The 24227-nt window shown below is 38.5% G+C and overlaps 1 protein-coding gene across 1 annotated transcript in view; it reads right to left on the reverse strand.

Moving 5' to 3' along the window:
• nudcd1 (NudC domain containing 1) overlaps nucleotides 1–24227 on the reverse strand; it is a 40088-nt gene that overhangs the window by 14271 nt on the left and 1590 nt on the right. The window contains exons 2-8 of the mRNA XM_044336269.1: nucleotides 23032–23186; nucleotides 20892–21077; nucleotides 17340–17523; nucleotides 15262–15450; nucleotides 9538–9745; nucleotides 5017–5161; nucleotides 3886–4011 (exon numbers count right to left, since the gene is read on the reverse strand). Coding sequence (XP_044192204.1) covers nucleotides 3886–4011; nucleotides 5017–5161; nucleotides 9538–9745; nucleotides 15262–15450; nucleotides 17340–17523; nucleotides 20892–21077; nucleotides 23032–23186 — 1193 coding nt within the window. The remainder of the gene's footprint in view (nucleotides 1–3885; nucleotides 4012–5016; nucleotides 5162–9537; nucleotides 9746–15261; nucleotides 15451–17339; nucleotides 17524–20891; nucleotides 21078–23031; nucleotides 23187–24227) is intronic.

The following is a 24227-nucleotide window of genomic DNA, read 5'->3' on the forward strand; positions in this document are numbered from 1 at the left end:
AGCCAGCACCAGTTCTTTGAAGCTCATCAGATGGTGGAAAGCAGATGACCCTGTTTTGAGCCTGATTTTTTTGTGTGCGACCCTGTGGAACGTGGGATGCCAAACGCTCTAAAGACAACATGGTAAGAAGTTGCACTTGCCAGCCAAAACAGGAACACTAGAAGCTCTAGGTCATGACCCCAGCCATGATAAAATGGAGAGCAGAGGATGTGCGCCTGAAGAGGCGGAAATCTGGTCGCAGGTCACTTTTGACCATCAAAGTAAACCACCCAAATCTGTAATAATCAACGCTTATTGTTTGATGTAAGTGAATGGATGCTAAAACATTTAGGTATAGTTCAATAAAAACACAGATATTTGTGGTCTACTCTAGTCTGCTAGTTAGCCAATTAGTCAAGATAACAAGCAGACTACTGGGGTAGTTTATAATAAGCTCAAAAGTTTCGCACAGAAAAGCTAATGCTAACCATTTCATGTAAGTGAATGGAAAATGCTAGAACTATTAGCACCATACTCCGGGAGATATAGTTAAATAAAAACACAGATTTGGGTCGTCTAACCTAGTCTGCCAGTTAGTCGATTAGTCAAGCTTTCTAACCAAGTAGGGTCCATTTGATTGATTTGGTAGTTTATTCCATGGCAGCAAAACATTTTAGTGATTGAGTGAAAAATAAACTGGTACTTGAGCAGAAAGGGAGCTGTCAATCAAGCGTGACCTGATAACGCCCCCACAATCCTGAGAAATGGTTTGAGCAGCCAAATGAGCTGTTTTTGAATTAGGTTTTCTAAAAGTTATGAACGTTTATTTTCACTCAGATTTTTGCGGATGCTTAATGAAATACTCAATTTTGATATCGTAAATGCATTTTTACTATTTCAAGGTTCCAGTGGCTTTGAGTGAATCGATTTTTTTTTTTCCCACCCCCAGTTACCAGATGAGTAGTTATCCTCTATTGTAAAAGGTATTACACATATGGCCAGTGGAAATGACTCACAGCCTCCCTCTGGGAAACGCACATAAAAACCATTTTCCATCTTTTCAACTGAGACCGGAACCGAAGAGGAGGAGATCAATAAAAGATGCTTAATTAATAGGAGGTGCTACAATTTTAAGCTGAAAGGTTTTTAAAAGAGGTCAGCAAATATATATCCCGGTGGGCAGGCGAGCGACTGAAGCATTAAGGTGGATACAATGAGGGGAAGGAGAAAAATAGAAGGGTAAGGCTTCGTGGATGAGATAAACACAGGCAAACATCCACACACACACACACACACCTACATTGACTCACATGTTAGCACACATGTGGAACAAACAGGTACGGTCACAATCCACCTTATTTAAGGGCAGCAGCTTGCCTGGATGTACTATTTGCAGAGTAAATGGAGGGAGAAACATTTAAGAGCTTTCATTCACATCAAGACCTTCATCACAGCCTGAGTAGAAACACTGTACCTTATATTCAATACTCATTATTAGCCTTTCATTACATAGTGAAAGGGTTCATTTTTGACCGTTGTGTGAGTTTTTGTGATGGGGAATTCTTATCCATAAACACATATATTATTTTGTGCAAATGAAACAGAGAAACTGCTGTAAGTGGAGCATCAGTGACGGACATTGACTAATGTCCACAAATGAATAGAGCTTTTGAAAACTGCTACGTATCTGCTTTTCAATATTTATATCAGTATTTTCAAAATATGGAGGCAAAGTTGTTATAGCTTTGCTTTTTGAAATACGTCTTGGAGCAAAATATTTTTATTTTTTGTGCTATCGGCAATTTTGGAAGTGTACAATGTGAATGTGAAATATAAGTAGTAGTAGTTTTCTCCAACTAAAATAGATTAACTTGCCTGCAGCTAGACAGTTGTTGTTTTTTTCCTCACATATTCAGGGAAAATCTGGATGGAGTAAGTAAACAAGACAACCTCTTACCTTCCTCAATGAATGCTGTTAATGAGCAAAAACCTCTAAATGCCTAAGGGAAGGTTGAAAAATGACATAATACAAGACTGAGATTTCACTGCGCAGCACTTCAGAACAAATGTACATAAGCACCCATTATACCACAGCTAGAAGGCTTCTGCAATAAAATCATTCACAGCTCAGCTGCTAAAACATACAATTACAAAATACTGGAGGAACATTTTATATTAAACTTCCATAGCCATTATAATCCACATAACAGTAAAGTGTATTCTATATTGAAGTCTATCTGAAATTACATTTAATCATCCCTTTTTGCAGTCATAAATAATAAAAATAATGACTACATGTTTTTAAATGCATTGTTAATAGTTTTTTTATTATTAGAATAAAGAAAACATATTAGAAATTCCTGTTTTTGTGTTAGAGGCTGGTCTGATTGACATTAGCTGGTGTTAAACCACACAGAACGGAGACAAAGTAAACAAACTGCTGTAGCTACAAGTCATGGACAGACAGCATGTCACTAACAGGAATTTTGAAGAGCAACGACCAAACCAGCACATCTGACCGGACCAAAGTGACGTTTTCAGGAATGTTAACATGCTGTTTTAATGTGCTAGAGAATGAGCAACTAATTAGCTCTCTAGCCTGCCAACCGATGATAGCGGTGCACTTTTCCCTGATGAATGTTTGTTTGGTGGCTCGTTAAACAAGCTGAGGTGAAGGACAAGACCTGTGATCATGTTTGTAAATTAGATAAGGAGACTTTAGCAGTTAAGTTAATGTGGGTTGTTGTTCAGAGTCTGTGGCTCTTGTGTTGTGTAGCAGGATGCAATCAGGCTCAGTGTGACCGTCTGCTCTGCCTATGATTGAACGCCACGTTATGACTTTATTCAAGATCTGATTTGCTGCATTGAAATAAGGTCTCCAGCTATGTAAGAAGATGATGGAACAGTACTTAATCAAAATAACGTAAAACTAGGGGGCACGATCATGAAATCAAAGACTCTAAAATACACATTTCTCCCTTTTGGGTTCTAAATTTTTCTCAAAGGAGAAAACAGGACAAGTGACTTACAAAGCAGATACAGTATGTATGCTGTAGTAGACAAAAAAGGCAATTTAATGTCAGTTGGACAGAGTAAATGCCTATAATGCAATAAAGCAAACAAATCCACAGTAACCATTTACTTGAGAAGTTAAGGCTTACTGCACCTGAGACAGACATCCCAGTAGGTAGACCATAGCAGGTATATATCAACAAAGCGATAACGAGTAAAGATCCCTTTGATGCAGAGCACATTTTATAAGAGTGATACTATATAACTTTGGAAGCAAGCCAACCGGTCTGCTTATTTCTCGTTCAAAAAGCAAAGAGTCGAGATATATGACTCAACAACAGAACAACATAAATAATGAAGGTACCAAACAGGAATCTAATCAGGAATCAGCAAATCTAAACCAACTCATGTGCTGGCAGAAACTTTTTGGGATACAACTTGTGACTTCTCAATTAGAAGGACAGCCTCTCCAACCACCAGACAACCCTGCCAAATGACATGTTGTACCCTGATGAATATATTCATAGAATGAGTGTTTATAAAAATAGATGTTGGCTACAATGGTTTAGCTTCTTACTATTCTAGTCATGAGGAGGGGTGAGGAAAATTAGTTGGTGTGCCTGTCTCTTCTTTACTGGACGTTTGCAGAGCTCTCTGGTCAAGTGGCTTGTTAAAGGGTAAGGCCAGCACTGGCTTACGCACTGAAAGCAGGGTTGAATAAAAAAACATGCTCTCATAAAGGCGGTGAGCATCAGGTAGCCAATAACATACTTGAGGGGAATGAAAGATAGAAAGAGCCGACAGAAACAACTGAAAATGTTTAATATGAGAGCTCAGACTTGAAGGATTTCAGAATGAAAGTGTGTACCGGTGAAGGAGAGAGGTGTTACTCACCACCTGAGTGGGCATGAGCGATTCTCCATCAAAGTGTGTGAGGCTAGAGCTGTCTTCTGGAAACCCATCACAGTCCTCCAGCTCCTGAGAGTTACAAGGGGGCTTGTCCCTGTCAGGGTTACCATTCTGGACAAAAAGGAGGAACAGGATAACAAGACAGAGGCTCGGGTTACACTTGTTTTGCATTTATTAACATGTGAAAGGCTTGATTTGCAGTGAAGCCCTCAAGTGGACCCAGATGATACTAATGAAGGGTGATGGTGAGAGAGGAAGTGGCTAAAAACGCTGTCGAACATGAGACTGAGAGGGACTCCGGAGACCAGAGTGTTATGATGTGTACAAGACTGACGGAGGAAGAGGACTCAGAGCAACTGAAGAGGAGAGGGATGACGATGAGAGGCCTCGGAGGAAGGAGGGAGGCTGAAAGCTAGAAGGGTGAACTTTAATAAGAAATGTATGGGAGGTCATGAGAAAAGCCCTGGAGAAAACAAACCTACCCCACTAGAAAAATCAATGCATCACCCAAGTTTTATGTTTGAATAATATTTTCAAACACTGAAAAACTTTTTGCTATACGATGATATATACCGTAACACACAGACATCTTGTTATTCATCAACAGTTTCTCAACTGAGTTTCCAGAAAATATACTATAATCATGATATATAGATATTATATTATTAATATTGTGCTGTATGACCATAATAGAAGATTTTATCCATACCGTATAACTCTGCTGTATTCTGCATCTTTTTGTAAATATCAAAGTCTAATAAGCAGAATGTTCCAAAAGTTATGGAGTTAATTCTTATTCCTTCAAGGATTTTTCCTTCAGCAAAACCTTCAGGACAAAATGTGAACCTTGCACACTTTTATGTTGTAAAGATAAATTACCATCTAATTTATGAGCACATTCTCACTCACAAGGAGACAAACACTTTTGATTTAAAGTTTGGACTGCTGCCATCAGGAACACTGGTCCTGTCTCCTACTTCACTTTTATTATTCTCCTTCATAACTTCGGACAGGATGGGGCTGCTCTGCAAAGTTTTCAGTAATTTAATGCATGGAAGGCAGGATGTTTGTATACAACTGGAGTTATCAGTGATGCACATGGAGAATCAGCCTCACCAGGTCTTCGGAGGTGAGGTGGGTCAGCCTCTCGTGGATGAGGGCGGCCTGCTCGTCACTCATCACATACTCCCCTCTCCTGTCTCCCATCACCAGCTCCGACCACATGGGTCCCTCACTGCGCTTCTGCAAGGTCACCTCCAGGCTGAGGACATATTCATATAGACACGCATGTATAGAAATAATTACATGTTCCCTCTCGTTCAAAGTGCTGATGATATGATTCATATATGCAAATAATAAAAGCTTAAGCACACAGCGTGAAGACAGGTAGAATCAGGAAGCTCAGTTACCGGTTCGCTAAATGTATGACTGTTGGAGCTCAAAGCTTTAGTTTCAAAATCCTAGAAATTGCCTGAGAGCCTGATTTTTAAGAACGCCAGAGCGAAAAGGTATACTTAGAATGAGACTGATGCAATCAGCCAGTAAACATCCAATCAGGAGCAGTCTGAGCTGAAATGCATAGTTGATGAGAAAGGTCAGAAGAGATCTTGTAGAGTTATTCGGGCTGACAGGACTGTGGCTCATCTGGTTTTGACACAAATTAGGTTCCCTAGTGTCAAGTGAGAGGTGTTTGAAGTTGAGCAGCAGAATAAATCAAAGACGGCAGGAAAAAAAAAATAGTAATATGACCACCTGAATCTCAAAACTCCCAAAAGAGGCATCATTTGATGTGGTATATACCTAAAAACGCTGCCCAGAGCTGAGCCAAATTTACATCAACATGAAATTTGGACAATGACAAGGGTGTAATTTGCACTTGCGATCGCTTTTATTGTCAGGTTGATATTCTCAGTTAAGTCTCACTGAACATTGTTTTGTTACTATCCTGTCTCCGTAGTCCAGATTAGAGAAGATCTGAGTAGATAAAAGCGTTGATTACGTCCGTCTGAGTCGAGCAGCAGCCAGTTGTGAGGGCAGGTGCTTTATTCTGGGTTTCACCTCTCAGTTTACATACACTGTAATTGTGTCTTTCTACCAATGAAATCTATACAATAGATGCACTCGGCTGGAGGGTGCACCGTGGATTCAATACACAGAAACGTGAGTCTATTCATTAACTCTCAGTGTCTCATTAAATGATGGTAATGAAAATCATTCAAGGACTCAAGGAAAAATCTGAATAAATTAGAATAAAATTTGAATGTGATTTTCTGCCTTGTAATAAATATGTTTGCATATGTGCATTTTGCTCAGAGCGATGTTACATTTTCCTGTGAAAGTCAGTCGAGGTACTGGGAATACTTAGTCACCAGTGCAACATTTGTAGATTTTTTCCATTAAGCAATAATGATCTATGTTGGAGCTTTATCATGTTTTGTGAAACTGACTCCATCATGTACAAATGTGAACCCATTTTGAACTACAGTATAAGGTTGAATAGAAATGTACAGATTGTACAGTTTTACCTGTGATGTAGAGCTGCAACAATGAGTCGATTAACTGATTAGTTGCCAACGATTAAATTAATTGCCAACTATTTTGATATTCGATTAATCATTTGAGACATTTCTAAGAAGAACATGTCCAGATTCTCTGATTCAAGCTTCTCAAATGTGAATATTTTCTGGTTTCTTTAGTCCTCTATGATTGAATCTACCACTTCAACATGACATATGGGGCAAATGTTGGCAGCTTCAACTGAAAAATTCCAACAGCAGCCTTCAGAAGCCAGAATCACTCAGTATGCTCTATTATACTGCTGGATGTAATAAAACAGGACCATATTTGGGCAACAATGACAAGATATGAAAGAGACACAAAGGGCAGCTTCTTAATTCAGTTCCGGACTCAGGAAAGCAGGATGGTGCTCAGCTGTCTGTCAATAAAGAGCCATTTGTATGGAAAAACATGCTCAAAACAAACAATGGGAGTGATTTTTTTTTTTTTTTTTTTAGATATTTACATTGTAATAGGCCATCCAGATGCAGTCTGCATGCATGCATGCACACCAATACATGCTTTCTCCTGCTAGATTTCCATCCAAACTACGCATTTTTAACTTAAGATGGAAACAAATCAAACCATCTATTTTATATTTTGTTGAGCCGTCATGATGTCCTTTGTGTATCCTTGGAAAAAACACAGTGAATACCCAGAGTGAAGGTGATTTACTTGAGATATTCACAGCTTTAAAGGGCATCTAGAGATGCATTCAGCACACAAAGGAGGAGATGTCACCTACAGATGCAGACAAAGAGAAAGGGTCACGGTCTGGAATTATTGCTAAAACGGCGAAAAAAATGTATCCTTGGTAGATAAGCAAGTATAAGCTTTGAGGATACGAAATGAAAAATGAATAAAACTTGATGGATAAACACTCCAGCCCACCTCACAGATAGTTAACCCAACCACATTATTTTTAGATTTTTTCTTTGTGCACACAAAAACAAGACACAGACAGACAGATATGCTCACATGCAAGAGCCTTGGAATGTATAAAGGATTATCAGAAAACTAACTAACAGGCTATGTAACATGTTTTTAAACTGCAGCATTGAAGGACTCATATTGAAAGAACAGGAAGCAGAGATGGAGAGCTAATAGAGAGATGAGAGGTCTTAAAGGATGGGATATGACTCAACTTCATGTTGACAACAGGATTGATAGATTTAATGCTTGGAGTGCAGTATTCAACCCCCTGAGCCTTTTTTATGTCTTATTATTTAGCAACACTGAATCACAGTGGATGTGACATCACTGAGGATGCATGTCAAGCAAGTAGAGCTGCAACAATTAGTCAATTAATTGATAAGCTGATCGACAGACAAATAATTGGCAACTATTCTGATAATCGGTTAATCATTTAAATCATTTTTAAAGCAAATATGCCAAACATTCACTAGTTCCAGCCTCTCCAGGGAGATTATTTGCTGCATTTCTCTGTTTCATAGAATTGAAATTTGAATATATTTGTCTGTATTGAAACATTCTGATGGTATCGACACTACTGACAATTTCTGTCATTACTGCAACTATCTTCATTTTCTGAGGGCACCATGAACACAACGCAGTGCTCCTCACACCCACAGCAAGATCAACAAACCAGGCTCCTTCTAACTCGAGCTACTGAGGCCATGACTTACATCCACTGGGGTGCAGCTAGTTTATAGGTGCAAGAGAAAACATGTGTTTTATGTGACTGACAACAAAGATATTTGCCGCCTCAAGACTGCACACTTTACACTCTTCCTCACAAGTCAGCTTCCACTCTGCCCGTGGTGTTTGATTGTAGTAAAGTGGAGGTAGTGGCTAAGAGCCCATTATGTGCCACAGTCCATCGCTCTTATATCCTGTGCATGTTTACAAATGTTCTGCCCTTTAAAACGTACTATTAACACCCAACAGAAAATCAGAACATACATAAGAACATGACAAAGACGCCATGCTGCCATTCAAAGTCATTTCCAACTCCGACTTAGTCTCAGACTTTTAACAATCTGCTTTTGATTATGGTGTTTGAAGTGTATTTGAAGGTTTTTTTTGCAGATTCTAACAATATTACAATATAGTGTTCACAGTGAAGTTTGTCAAATTTGATAAAATACAAGGCAAACATGGTATAAAGGTAATTTTACTTTATCTTAGCACTAATAGTATTATAGTACCGTGACATCTTTGGCCGCAATAATCGTAGCATGAAAATGTTATACTCTTATTGTGAAAGTGCTCGTTCCACTGCCCAACTACAGTATATCCTCAGTCAAGGTCAGTAGTTGGTCTCCCCTGCTGAAAACCAACTGAACAAGGCCCCGTCTACCCTTCCACAGTTCGTCTGCAGGCTCCCCTTCCAGGCCCGGCTCCAGGAGTTTGTCTCGGTCTCCCTATTCAGGGAGAGGTGACTCTTTCCCGATGGCGTTGGTTTAATGTATAAGGCTTCTTTAAATCGCTCTTGGGTCTGGCTTTTTGCCTGGAGAGACCCTACAAGGAGCTACCGACCCCTCAAAGGCCCCTCGAATGATTTCTGGGTCCTGACCAAAACAACACTTGTAACTAGATCCCCCACCCGCATCTTTTCAAGATCTGAATTTCTTGACGGTATACTTGGCTGAATTGCTATATAGATGAAGACTGTTCTCCACTACAAGCAACACCACAACATGTAAAATGAGTGTATGTACAAACAAGCTCATAGTAAGTCTCATGTCACTGAAATCACTGGAATGGTGCATGAATGTGGCATATAGTGAATGTTTCATCATTTCCATGTGCGGAACAACTCTATCTCCTGAGATTCGTGGGGTGCGAGCTATTTACAGTATGTGAGATTCATGGTTTTGATATGAGAGAATGAAAGTGAACACAGAGTAGAATAAACAAAGAGTTGGAAACTGTTCTTTAGAGTCAATAGTGTGTGGGTGCCTGAGCACAAATCTCATTCTGAATGAGGCTTTTATCTGGGAAAAACTGAAATACTGCTGTAATACACTGTGAGGTTTCTTGGTGTTTCAGCTCCTGAAAATCCTGAATTCAAAAGAAAAAATTCTGAAATAACAACAATACATGTTTCAAGTTGCAAACCTTTTGTCATTTTTGATGATCCAGGCGCTGGCCTCTGGGTCTACAGATGCGAAAAGCTGCCCTTGCACTAAGGGAGGGAAACCTCGGACTCCGATGCTCACGTTGTCCGCCGTAAGCCTGAACTGCACCTCCTCTTTGGTGATACCCTCGGGCATGCGGACGCACACCGTGATGTCCTCTGTCGTCTGCTGCCAGAAGTAAATGGGATCTGAATTCAAAAAGGGAATAAACGCACGGTGCTGAAGTTAATGACAGTCCTGTGCCAGCTGTTGCAGGGGTCATGCATAAAACATCTCAAACAGTGCAAGAATTGAAGGTAATTACTGTTGAATATTCAGTGACACTGCAGACGGGAGACTTGAAATAAATGAGTTATCAGACTGCGAGGGGAGATTACGAGGACCTGGTTCACGCCAGACGCTATTAAGCAACATTCTCTTCGCACAAATTGGCATTTTAAGCACGCGGTGCAGTGCAGAACCGTCCAGACAGTTCAACTTTTTCATATTTTGTTGTGTCACATGTAGTTACTGACATGAAAATGATTTATTCTCAATTTATATGATTTTCAGGCTGACGTCTATGCAAAGCACTTAGTTTAATTAAAGTAAAGTGAGGATCTCAATTATATAAACTGCAGACTATTATCTTAATATTCACACAGTAATATGCAACCGAGGGTCCATGGACTGATGCGAGAATCCAAAATTTTAGTACATTTTACATTTTAGTGAGAATGCAATTATGGTGGCAACAGTTATTAATAGTGTCATGGATCAAAATCTAAATATTTACAGTACATGTGAGTCAGCAAAAACTAATCTATGTCATTTATTTCCTCCTCCTAGTATGGACCAGAGAGGTTATGTGTTTTAGTTCTGTTTATTTGCTAGTGAGAATAGTTTCTGAAAAAACCTGTAGACAGGTTTCAATTAAATTTAGTGCACTGTTAGGCTACTGGCCAAAGAGCACATTAGCAGTTTTTGGTGTACATCCAAGCCAGGTGCTGATTCATGATTTTCTTTTTTTCTTTTTTTTAAGAGGATTTCTCAATAGCGCTATAGTAAACAAGTCTTTTACTCATTAACTGCTGCTCTTACTTGAATGGAAAAATCTGGCACATATATCCTGTGATTGTATGTGGATTTCAATGAGCTGGATCTAGATGTAGCATGAAAGTTTCATTTTCTATAATTAAAACAACAAATTTAAAAAGGTCTTCGTAGCCTTGAAGAAGGAATCATTTGAGTGGCAGAGTGGGATGAGTTACAGGAAGGGTGATTTGACACATAACACCAAAATTAGTTCAAGCATCTGACTTCCTCGTTAAAAGACTTTTTTTTCACAAACATGATGTATTTCCGCTTCTTCTTAACAGGGAACAAATCTGTTCTCACCAGTGCCCACATTGTTAAGAAGCCAACTTTCTGTTGTCTCTGACTCAGCACCTCGGGTGGCCTGTTAGCATTTGTGATTCCTCCATCAAATCAGTTTTTTTTAAGTGGTCAAAAACAACACCTATACAGTGTGGTACGCTGAAACATACGATAAGTCATCGCAGAGGCTTTGAAATATTGTTGTCGATGGTGAGAACAGATGTATACCCTGAATAACCACTGACAGTTATTATAGCACAGAGCACACCGCCCTTAAATACAGTCAATCGTACATAAAACCAAATTAGATATGCATGTTACAGGCTTGTGTTTAAGATAACTCACACAAAAAAAGAACTGTCGTGGATGTTTCAATATGACAGAAGGGGGAGACTAGCCTGAGCTGAGTCATCCGACTCGTATACAGACTTCTCTGTGCCAACTTTCTAATATACAACACTCCCATGGAGAGAACTCTGTGCCAGAGCTGCCATATACTACACACACTCTTGATTACTGGCAAAGCTTAAGCCCTGAAATTGGTCCAATTATGATGTTCCAAACCAACAGAGCAGCTCCATATCTGGCAAGGATGTGAGGAACCGAGACATGTTCATTATCACCTTTTGTTGTCGTATGAATCAACAAAGAAAATAATGAGGAGGCGACAGGTGAGCTGCCAAATCTTTCATTTCATCTTTCATTCCCCGATCTTCTTCTCTCTCGCTTTCTTCTATTTGAACTTCTCTACTGGTCAAAGTGCTGAACAGAAACATATCACCAACCCTGCATAGCAAACGGAAAATTTAAAAACATCCACTTTCAGAACATGAATAACCCATAGTCACACTTTATTACTTTGGGCAACCGTTATTTTGTACATTTATTTATATAAATCACTCTGTTACGCTTTCTCCGTCTATACAGCATGTATACTGTATTCATATCTACAGCTTCCCTGCATCAACACAGCCTCAGGTCACCCCCCATCTCTCCTTCCCCCCTTGCATTTCCTCTCCTCATCACTTACAAGCCTCTTTGAAGATGTCTCCTCTCTTGACATCTATTCCACTTCTTCCTCTTCGAAAGGAGAAAGGCAGACCGCTGATAAAAGGACAGGCTAAAAAGATGCCATTATTCTGCTTCTGCACCATCAACACACACACACACACACACACACACACACACACACACACACACACATACACCTCGCCCTGTCTGGGTCATTCCAGGTTTTTTATATCTTTGAAACAAGATGGTAGCTGTTTGTCTGCTTGTTTAGAGGTTGTGACTATAACCAGGTGTACAAGAAATGGGGAATGGATAAAACCAGCTGGGTATGAACATTTGGTCCAGTTCATATACCAAATGTTTTGTGAATTAAGGATAAGTTCTGGTGATGTTTTCACCAGAACTATTTGTAACTCTCCAACGTTTGACATTTCTCTGACAGCAGAGAGTGAAAAAGGTCCATTGGCTACAAAACTCTCAATCTCAGATTCCAAATTTATCTCAAACCCCTGTGATATGGTTTTACAGTTAGCACATATGAAATACTAAAGTAAAGCCAAGAATCTATCTGTGAAACAAATAATAATCACTGCTGAAAGAATATAAGTAGAGTAAAGGAATAGTTTGTTTTCTTGCCAAGAATCAGATAAGAAGATCAATACCATTCTCTCTAGCTGTAGCTTCTAAATATGTTACAGCTAGAAGATAGTAGCAACGGTTAGCTCAGCTTAGCACAAAGACTGGAAACAGGGGGAAACATTAAGCCTGGCTCTGTCCAAAGGTAACAAAATCCACTCAGCAGCACCTCTAAAGCTCACTAATTAAGACATAGTGCAAACATATCTCTATTTTGGTTTTTGTATGGGACTTGATCGGGCGCAGTGGCTTCCTGGTTGTACATATTTGAAAACAAAGTAGATACAACAGGTTTCGAGCCTTTGTGCTTTGCTAAACTGAAGCTTCAGCATTATATTTAAAAGGGGACATGATATGCTTTTTGTGACTTTGCCATTTTTTTTTTACTGTGATAATAGTGGATGTTAAACATTGTCAAAGTTCCAAAACATGAAATAAACGTATGTAAAAATGCTACCTGAAAGTAAAAAGCCAGAGCCTCAGCCTTCTATGAATGCTCTGTTTGAAAAGTTACCTCTACTTCCACCATCGAAGTAACCTCAGATTGTTCGCACATGTCCACCAGCAGCCTTTGTTGCTAAGGTTGTTGCTAAGGTTGTTTCATGAGTTGTTCATGTTGTCCACTCGAATATTTCAGATCAGATTCAGGCTAAAACATGTATGATGTATTTAAGAACTTTCCATTTCGAGTAAAGAACAAGAAAAAAAAGTGAAATCCTTCTACTATTGTATTAAAGAAACAGGAGCTAAACAGCCTGTTTGAGACAGAGGCTGAACCAAGGGGCCAGTATAAAGGGCCAGCATAAGATAAATAAGGATTTTTTTGAACTGTAAAACATGCAAAGATATTCCAGTAGACGCCCAGAATAAAAATATGGACCTGTAAATGTGCATGATACGTCCCCTTTAAATTGATTAGTGATAAATTAATGGTAATTTTGATAATCATCTGTTCAACAGTCATTTAACAAGTACACATACCAAATATTTTGGGTTTCAGTCTCTAAAATGTGAGAATGTGCAGCTTTTCACACCTTATGGCTTTTTGAGTGTTGTTCAGATAAGCAATGTGTGATGTGATCTCACTACGCTTAGCTAACCTATGACAGGCATTTATCATTATTTCTGGCATTTTCAAACAAAATGAATCCATTAGTCTAATTGCTGATAAATATTACTGAATAACACTCTTCCATTAACTAAACTAAACAGACACTTTGACCAACCAATGCTACTGTAAGGGAAGAATTATGCTGCAGGTGTTTTATAGAGACTGTTTCACAATAAATGACCTGGTAACATATCTACTATATGTACATAGATACAGATTAGATTAGCAGATGTGAGAGACCCCTGGTTGAATATTCTGCTAGTGACAGCCCAATCTGGTGTTTCTATGGCTGCAACCCAACTAGTCAGTTTGTGCCTCCAACCTCGAGCTCTTAAAAGGAAATGAGCGGAAGAAGTGAATGTTGCATGAAAACAAGCAGCTGCGACTGCATGATGGATCTCAACCGGAAACAGCCAGGAAGTGAATGTTGTAGTGACATCATATCTCTCATGGATGGGAGGCAGGATTGGAGCTCAGAGCTCAGATGATGTTTGTATTTCACTTTGTTTCAACAGTTTTACAGACAGACTTGTTCGCTCTCTGGCCGGTTTCAGACTGTGATCTTAACGAGAAAAAAATAATATAGATGGTGCACGTTCTCGCTGTACATATGATCAATGCCAGACCAGGCTGAAACGTCTTCCAATGTTTTCTCAAAGTCTCAAGAATGAGTAAAACTATATCAAACGTGACATCACGGCTTTTACAAAGATCTTTAGATCTGCACTCTGCAAAAACTCTTTTGACAAAGAACCACAAGCTGAAAGAGAATAGTAGAGGTGAAGACCAGAAAAGTGAAATCAGACATTTGTTCCTTTAAAAAGGTAAACAATATAGACATCGGTTCTTTTGCAGTAACGTTTCTTCTTAAAGCTCTGCTGATAAATATTTTTATATTAACAACAAATCAAAAGAAAATGTGTAATATGAGACGGTTTGGAGCGAGAAATCCATAGAGAGTTAAAAAACAAATCTCTGCAGTTCCTCTTTTTGACTTTAACTCATTGTTTTGGTTTTAAAGCCTGAGACTCTCTCTTTGACCCTGCTGTTTTCAGCAAACAAGCTCTGATAAATCCACTGTGTGCTACCTGCCCAGGCAGATAGATTTAGCAACTAGCTGGTGAAAGAAAAAGGTATTTTTCTCACGTGTTGGTGCAGACCACAATGAAGCTAAAAGCAAAGTGAAATTTGTCAGGAAACGAGATATATGACTCAAAAAAAATAATAATGTTGCTTTGTAAAGATTCTTTTTCAGAAAATGTCAAAAGAGTATTGCAATTTGAAAATGGCTTAGCTCTGCTAAAAAAAATGCTTTTTCTCCACATAATAAATTTACTGCACATCAAAATATCTAAAAATTTAATTGCTTGACATTCTATGAAACACAAAAACAGTGTGTTTTTGAAGAGCTACATCCACAGGTTACTGTAGTTTACCACAGTTTACCATCTACTTCGGTTTATAATATGGAAAATAGAATTGAAAGGCTACAACATGAAAAATATTATGTAAAGTAGAGAAATTCCTAACCACAGTGATCATTTTCTAGCATTAAGTTGGTTCCTTTCCTTGTAAAACCTTTGAACCAACCTGTCTTCTCCACCTCCATGGGTTCTGGGTCTGGATTCTCAACAGGTCGACCATCGACATGCGTGAAGACAAATGGTTTCTCTGAGGCCACCATCAGGCCCTTCCCCTGCGGCTCCACTGCTGCGTAATGAGGCACCGACTTCCCCCTCAGGACCCTCCTCTTCTTCACCTCATATTTCTTCTCCTGGCCTGCATGTGGAAACCAAAGGGCAAGGTGTTAAAGATGGTGACCAAGAAGAATTACGACAACGTCAACATGTCTCAGGTCAAAGCAATGCAGACAGCTCGGGGTTATTTTACTGTACTGAGCTGCTTCCATCATAGCCGAGGTTTTACCTTCCCCAGAGGTGGAACTAACAGGTGTATGATCTCTTTTATTCCATCAGCTATTAGCTCTTTGAACAAAATGTAAGTGGTCTGCAAGCTGTTGTAAATGTCAGAGGGGTGTATCCTGTTTGTTTTGTTGTTTATTTACTGTAGTTACGTTATTTAGATTTATTGCTGTGTTTTTTGTACTTATTGTTCATTTGACTACCGTCAACCAAATTGCTCTTTAGCTTTAGAGGTCCAATGGAAATGTATAGAAGAGGTAAAACATGGCAATTTACTGTAGTAAAATCAGTAATTTTATCATGTTTTACATTAAATTCAGGTTGCTACTAATAACTGCTTTATTACTGATTAATAAATCAATTATTTTCAATTCATATTTTTGTCTTAAGATGTCTTCACATTACTTGTTTTGACCAATAGAGTGGATTTTGATTCCCATCACTTACATTGAAAACACATTTGAAGAGGATCTTTTAACAACCAGTATGAACAGGAAAACCTCTGTCACTGTTCATATGGACACCTGACTGTTTTAAGACAGACTTAAAAAAAAAAAGTGAACCCGTCCTTTAAGGAGCTGCAATCAGAAAATATTTGTTATTTGTACTTACTTACTTATGAAAAGTATTTATATAATTATCACAATTACCATCAAGTCATTTGCTGTCCATTTACTAATCAACTAATCAGTTCAGTTCTGTTATTTTTTGCCACATGTAGAGAATGCTTGAGAAATCAAAAAGAGAGCAGTTATCTAAGTAATTGTGTAATCTAAACATTATACAACACTGCATCATATCTCTTGTTTTCCCGGAGAAGCTCTTTGAAAGTGGGACACAAAAGCCACCAGACTCTTGTAATCTCATCGTAGAGAGACAGAGCAACAGCTGCTCAACTGGCTCTCAGATACAGAGACGTGTCAAACCTGCAGTGATCTTACGAGGTTTGGACACATTTTCAGGCTTATAACTACTTCCAAGAAAATATAACATCCAATAAAAAAAACATCTTAAGAGCCCCTTGTCAAGAATCTCTTGATAGGATCACAGATTAAAAGCAATAACTTGTTTGTGTTTGCAAATATTTATGAAATTGTCTTTTAAGAATCCTGATATCAAGAATGTTAATCTGCATTGAAGCATATTTTATGAAAAAAAATACCTTTGAAGACTAAGATTCCCCTCTACGGTGATATTCAACCCCTACTGAGTGATAACAGAGCCATGAAAAGCATGTATTAGAAGTTAAGATCAGGCATACAGGAGCTAATTAGCATTAAGAAAATGTAGATTAAGTCGAACACTGAGACACTAAACAAACAACAAAAGATTAAGCTGCAGCGAGCAGATATCAATCGGCTGCATCTTTAAATCCAACAAAATGAGGAAAGGATTCTCCAAAGGCTGCTTCTGTGTTGTTGTTTTTTTTTTTGTCCATCCAATCTTTGAATCATTAGTCAGGGTGTCTTTCTTTCACAGCAAGTGCCAAGAACTTTAATGAAAAATCCCTGTTGCCAATGTTTGTGCACTAATCTCATCTGGGGCGTAATAATCAAACTCTATTAATGGCCGACTATGACTAACTTCCTCCCTTGGTTTCATTAACAAGGATTTCTGTCACTGGATGGGTATAACTACTGTAAAATGCACATGAAATTTAGATCCTAATTATGTGTGACACACTTGTCTCATCCGACTTCACGCTCAATTACCAAAATTACAGCGGGGGGTCAGCGTACCACCCACCTTGTCCTGCGGTGTTGGCGACTGTGATCCACTCAAGAGACACCGAGTATCCGCTTCCTTTGGTTTCCTGCGGGTCTTTGAGAATGCGGAGAAGCAGCACCTCCATGGTGTGAACTCCAGCCTGGACATGTGAGACGCTGTGGAGGATGGTGAAAGGCTCCCCCGTATCTTCACTGAACAGAGGCTGAGACATGACACACAGACGGCAAATAATTAGGATCATTTTAGTTGTTAGCTGACGTTAATGTTCATGTAAAAATCCTGAATGTTTTTATGTAAAAGGAATATCAGCTTTGCTTATCTACCACCAACTGATATCACTGAAAAGTCAACTCATGACAAGAGCTGAGACAATTTGTTGATTGACAGAAAATTAATTGCTAACAAACAGCTTAATAAAAAAAAAGAATATATGCATTGATTAAGAGTAATGATCCTTTGCACTGTTTTATCTCTAGACTTTACTAATATCTTTATACTATGTAAATTATATGGATATTACGGTAAAGATTTTTGATAAATTGGCACATTTATCCTTAATTTACCTTTTCCTTTTTCATTTTTTGATAGATGGGTTTATATTGTTTTTTGTTGCAATTATAACATTGTAACATTGATGATATATCAGAACTCTTGCTCTTATTTTACTTGTCATTTTCTATACATGACCTTTGGACAGTTTGGGATAATATGGATGTTGCTATAATATAATATTTAATGTATGACAATATTGTAAGATTTACTGGTATTTCTGCCTTTGTGTTATTTTCTCTTTCTCTGGTCTCTGCTTTGCTTTTTTTCATTGATTAATCTGTAGGTGATGCATACAGTAGGCTACGCTTTGGATTAGTTCAAGGTGCTCGTCGGTCAGACTAATTTCTGGATGATTGAGGCAGCTTCTATGGGTATTTACAGTATAAAGAAATGTTGTGATGCTGCCCGTATACCTGATGAAGGTCAGACAGACCGAAGCATTGTGAACTAAGAAAATATTACAGCAGTAAATGAGACAGTGTGTGGGAGTTTTTCCTCATATGTTTTCAAATAAACGATTTAATCAAATCAAAAGATTTTATAGGATGTTCATACAGTGTGATGCTCATTCTGCAGATGAACTGAGCAGTTAATGAGGGCATAAACTCCCTTTAACCTTCTCGATTTCTTTCATTTAAATGGTCCGTTCACACTTTTGTTTTATTTCATCAGTCTGTGGTGATCAGTAAAGTATTTAGGGCTCTTTCTCTGATCAATAATAATGAGCTTTAGTTATTACTAATATTTGTTAATTTTAAAAAATATATAAGTTCATTCTACTGTGTCAGTTCTTGTAAATCAGTCTTGACAGGAGCTTATAAGCTTTAAAATGTGAAATGTGGAGTTTAGGTGGAGGTGTAGCTGCATTTGATTAATGGTTTGAAATGACAAAACGTTAATGGTTATAAAGATTAAGGGCTATATGCAAGCTAATGTAGCTGTAAAATATGCTTTAATGAAGGCCACTGCATTTACTTTGCATCAAAATGTTCCAAAATGACCTTAAACGGTCTACGTTGCGCTTGAGAAAGAAGATATTCATCTTCATTTTATCAATAAAATGCTAATTCAAACTAGTATTTCTAAATCAATGTCTACAGCTACAGGTTGAGAAGGGTGATATGATGCCGAGACTTTAATGTGACTGCATAAATATATCTGATTTATGGGTCTGTTTTACTACCGATATCTTTACAACTCACACACACACACACAAACCAAAATGAAAGACGTTTCATGGCTTGGCGGGGATCCCTGAGTGCTGAAACTTAAAATTAGAACATTGGAAGTAAGTCACTCAAGGGCTTAAATCTTCATTACAAATTCCACTCTTGAAATTTGCTTCCAGAATCGCTTCGAGTGTGCTTGTTCAGAGGGTGAACTCTCATTTGTAGGCAATCCCAATTGTCCGCCTTCATCCCTCGCTACAACAAGCCAATTTCCAAATCCTGGCTGAGCTTTTTTAAACACAGAAACTGGTGCTAAAGCTTAGAATTTGAATAACTGTTCAAACAGACTTATTTTGGACAAGTTTTTAAGTTGATGAACAGGACGTTTCTCAATGCAAAAGCTAAACGCTGCCTGCATTTCTCAACAGGACTATTGGTTGGTTCATTCTGATCTATCTACCTTAAAATATACTGTTGATACAATATAGTCCTTTAAATACAGCACTGCATCTGCTACTTCATCTACAATAGCATAGAAGCATCTACATCCCAAGTTAACTATCTTACCAAGATTTTTAGATACAGGGATCAAATATTGCCAAAAATCATAATTAACAAGCTTTTTTTGTAATATCTAATGATCCTGTGGGGCTTTGACAGTGTTAGACAGTGACAGACATATTAATTATATCACCAGTTTAGACTCACTCACTTTCCAGACATTCAAAACAACTTGGTCTAAATTTAAAAAAACCTCTCCAGACATGTTTTATGATATATAAGAATCATCTGCTTTGATGTTTTTTCCTACAAAAAAAAAAAACCTCATTAAAACTACTTAAAAAATCAATATCAACCGTTGGCAAATACTTTTTCCATCAAAGTGTGATGTAGACAAGGACGTAAAAGACATAAAATATCTCTTCACGTCTTGAAATATTTTGTTTTTCGGTGTCTTTGCTCAGGTTGTTTATTGTGTAAATTGGATTTATGCTTCCAAAGATGGATGAAGTGTTAAATTTTATGTGTCTGGGCCGACGGAGAAGATGACTGGCTTGTCTTTCCTCTGATAAGGACTCGGGGACGGTATAAATCCAATCCAGAAATCTATGAATATTCAAATATTCTTTATGTCAAAAGTTGAGCTGCCGGATACAAGACGTCTCCTGCTTCACTGAAAAGTACATTCATGTTGTGTTTGTTGTTTACTGGCCCTCGATTGGCTCCAAACTAGATGTGATGTCATAAATCACGCTCCTAGGTACACTCCTTAACCTCAGATTTTGGGTGAGCACAAATAAAACTTTTCCCTCGTCAGCAGGTGAATGTAAAACAGCCTTTTGGTGTCAAACTCTGCACATGTATCACCCTGCATAGTGAAGATCAAACATCCAACTGAAGGAACAAGAAGAAAAAACACATTTCTGAGTAGAGAAGGGGGCTTTAAACCTACAAGAAATGTCAATTATTAATGCTAACAAGTCACGATGTCGAGCTGAAAAAGCAGACGACGAAGCAGCACCGTTATCAACAGAGTACATGGTGACATATTTACTCTTCAGCATAGAATATATCTCTCACTATTGAAATGGTGATAATAGTTGAGTGTGACATTCAATTACAGGCAACACTTATTCATGGAGATACTGTACAAGGGATGGCAGCTGTGCAATAGATCACTGAGGTGAATTCAAATTCGTGTTGTTGCACTTCTGGTGAGTCACCAACAGAGGTCGTAAAGAGGTCATAAATAAGTTTCTGCCCTTTTATTTTCACATTACATTACTACTTTATAAAACATTTGTATTTGTGTATTGCTTAAAGCAGTAAACCCAGTCGCTATACTTACTTCCCACTTGGTATGGGAGCTGTCTCCTCTCTTGCCGGTGCGGAGGAGGTAGAGTCTCCCCGTGCCGTCAGACAGAGCCGCCCAGGTCGCTGAGGTGAGGCTGAGGGAGGCGCAGAGACGATCCTCGCACCGGTCGGAGTCGGAGGTTATCCGGTAGACCTCTCTCGGCTTCCCCAGGGCGGTGTCCTGGATTCACGACACAACAAACCTCTCAAGTCAGAATTCAGGAAAAATATGGCAGCATTTGTTTCTACATAAATCTGAGCGTTGTTTGATTTATTCATATCTGCAGGGAGTGAATGGGGTACGAACGATTCATTTCATGATAAATGAATGCCCATTACAATCTCTCACAACCCAAGGTGACATCTTTAAATTTATTGTTTTGTCTGACCAAAAGTCCAAAATCCAAAGAAATTCAATTTACTGTCATATATGATAAAGAAAAGCTGAAAACCTTCACATTTGGAATTTGATTTGCTTGAAAAGTGGTAATCTGAATAGTTGCTGATTCATTTTCTGTGCATCAATAAATCAGCTAATCCTTTCAACTCTAGTGGTAGAGTGAAGCACAGGGATGGTACCAAAAATTGATTTAGTCACCATTTTTCACTACATGTTCCACTAAAAATGAGGGAAAGTTTGAATTTTGTAGAATAATGTCTTACTGCTTTTAAACAAGTTCAACCAACCTATGAAATAACGTTCTGTAACTAGTTATGACTCACAAAGATTCAAACAGACACTCAATCAGAGAGGTCTTTGAACCACAGAAGAAGAAAAAGGTCACTGCTTTCATACTGGATGAGTCACTCTAATCCCAGAAGAAAATACTGCAATTAACATCTGATACATTAAAAACACACTGTAAAACATCATTTCTATGATGTTCTGACTGTCAAAACGCCACAGGAAAACATCTTCAACACTAAACAAGATGCACTCATCAAAGAGAGATGAAGTTACCGACCATCCTGTGGCTGCCCATGTGACTGCGCTTCACATGTGATGCACGACTCACCAAGCCTTATTAGTAATACACAGATATGCCAGCGCGTGAGCATCAATTACTCATTGCGTGAAGTAACAGTGTCTCAAAAAAGGACTATGCAGCAGCTGCCCTGTGGTTGCCATGGAGCGTGACACCGCGTATTATATCGCTACCTAATGTACGACGCACCTTTGAGATCTTTTTCTCCAGCATCTGTTCCGTTAATGCCCCCGAACAAATTGCGAACCCCCCCTTATGTACAACGTGCCGGGCGACATTTCCCTTCAAATGTGCACAAAAGGCTCGCTAGTGATGATAATTATCATGTGATGATTGTAATTAGAATTTCAGCCACACATTTCCATAAAGAGTCATTTAATGATTCCACTGAAAGCCAGAAATACCGTCCCCCCAGGATTATAGTCGGATCATTCAGGCCAGTTTAGACGTGGCGCAATTATCTCTAATCATGGTCAGTGATGTCTCAGGCATAAAAGAACTCTTGGTTGACGAGTTCATTTTGCTGATTTTGCTCCACATCTCAGTATCTTAGTGTTGGATAACAAACCTGGATCAGCACCTTGAGTCAATTATGTAATCGGTCCTGTGATTATCCAACTGAGGCTCATTCAAAACTGTATCTTCTGTGAATCATAGCAAGGACAAAAGATGAAATAAAAAAAAGCTGTCTTCTTCCCCTTCTACTGAGACTCTCTGACTGTCTCTAATAGAGCATCTTATGCAAGAAAACAGCAAGTTAGGTAAATTATAATGAGCCACATTAATAGTGTAACCTTTGAAATGTTAATATTGTGACATTTTTTTCAAATTTAGTTTTTATCTCACCTGCCAGAAATGCATTGTGGGCTGATTCTGCTATTACACATGTATTGGTAAGTATTTGGTCACCACCTGCTGGTGTGTCAGATGCATTAAAGCCCATCAGCAATTCACAACTGTCACAAAATCAGAGCTGCACTTGCCAGCTACAATAAGTAAACAAGGATTTGCCTCATAGACATTGGTGGAACAACATATTGACAACTGAGTCACGATAAATGCAAATAGGCCAACCTGCTGCTGCAAAACAGCTCTCAAAACTCCTACCAGCTACTTTCAAGAAAAAAACAGACAGATTTAAAAGTTTACCAGAGTGACGGTGAGACTGAGAACTCGTCCTTTGCTGTCCACAAACAACACGCTGTCTTCATACCAAGGATCTAAGTGCAGGTAATTGTACATGCCAAATGCACGCATGTGTTCCAGGGTGTACTGAGTATCCTTCAGCTTAACTTCCTCCACAGCTGCAGGAAAGATGGAAAAGCAAAATGTTAGAATAAGAACAATTGACAATATTTACATTTTTCTTTTTCAGTCTTTATAAAGTATTGTAAGAGTGATATATAGGATAACAGAACAGCTGTTCTGCATTAAAAGAAGCAGCTAAGTATCAGCGTATTGTTGGTATCTGCCACCATTAGCTTTGAAGTAAATGTGTGATCTTGGCTGATATGTGGTAGATTGTGGAATTAGTATTTTTGATCATTTTTAATGTCACTTTATATGTCATATTAACAACTGAATAATGTTTTTAAAAGCCACTTATAATTACTTTGAGCGGCACACCTGATAAGCTTACCCCTACATGTGTACTAAGCAAGACGTATTTGTATCTGTAGTGGCCAAAATAAACAGGAAAATAAAAAAAAAAAAAACATATTTGCATATCCCTGCCTACCATGGCTTCATTTTCTGATTACATTTGTCTTCTTTTACCTTTATTTTCATGTCTTCTATACATTCAGCAGATGTTAATTTGGTTGCGATTTTTCACTTCATTTCTTTACTGCGGTATGTTTTGTGTTTAATGTAAAGCACTTTGTAACTCTCAGGGAGGCATTATAGACAATCGAGAGCCACCAAAAATGTGTACAGCAAGTCATTCCAGCCAAACGCAATTAAAGGTTCACAATTTTTTTCAAGTCTGTCTTAACCTTCAGAGACCTACAGAGGCATCTGCACCCTTAGACAACATTACTGTGTTTCAGAGGCTGTAGCAGGCTCAGTTTTAAAGCAACCTAAGGCATCCATTGGTACCAACCATGCTAGCTTGACAGGAACAGGGCTACATAATGCTCCAAAGTTAGGCTAAATTTTGTCCATTTTCAAAGGAGTCCCTTGACCTCTCACCTCAAGATATCTGAATGAAAACGAGTTCTATGGGTACCCACGAATCTCCCCTTTATGCTAATCCCATGCAGTTTTTGGCAAAAACCATGCAGTATTTACATGCAGTATAAATGGGTTAGTGTATTTGAATATTTCTGCATACTGGGGTCCCTAAA

This window comes from Thunnus albacares, chromosome 19 (genome assembly GCF_914725855.1).
Source record: "Thunnus albacares chromosome 19, fThuAlb1.1, whole genome shotgun sequence".
NCBI classification, from domain to species: domain Eukaryota; kingdom Metazoa; phylum Chordata; class Actinopteri; order Scombriformes; family Scombridae; genus Thunnus; species Thunnus albacares.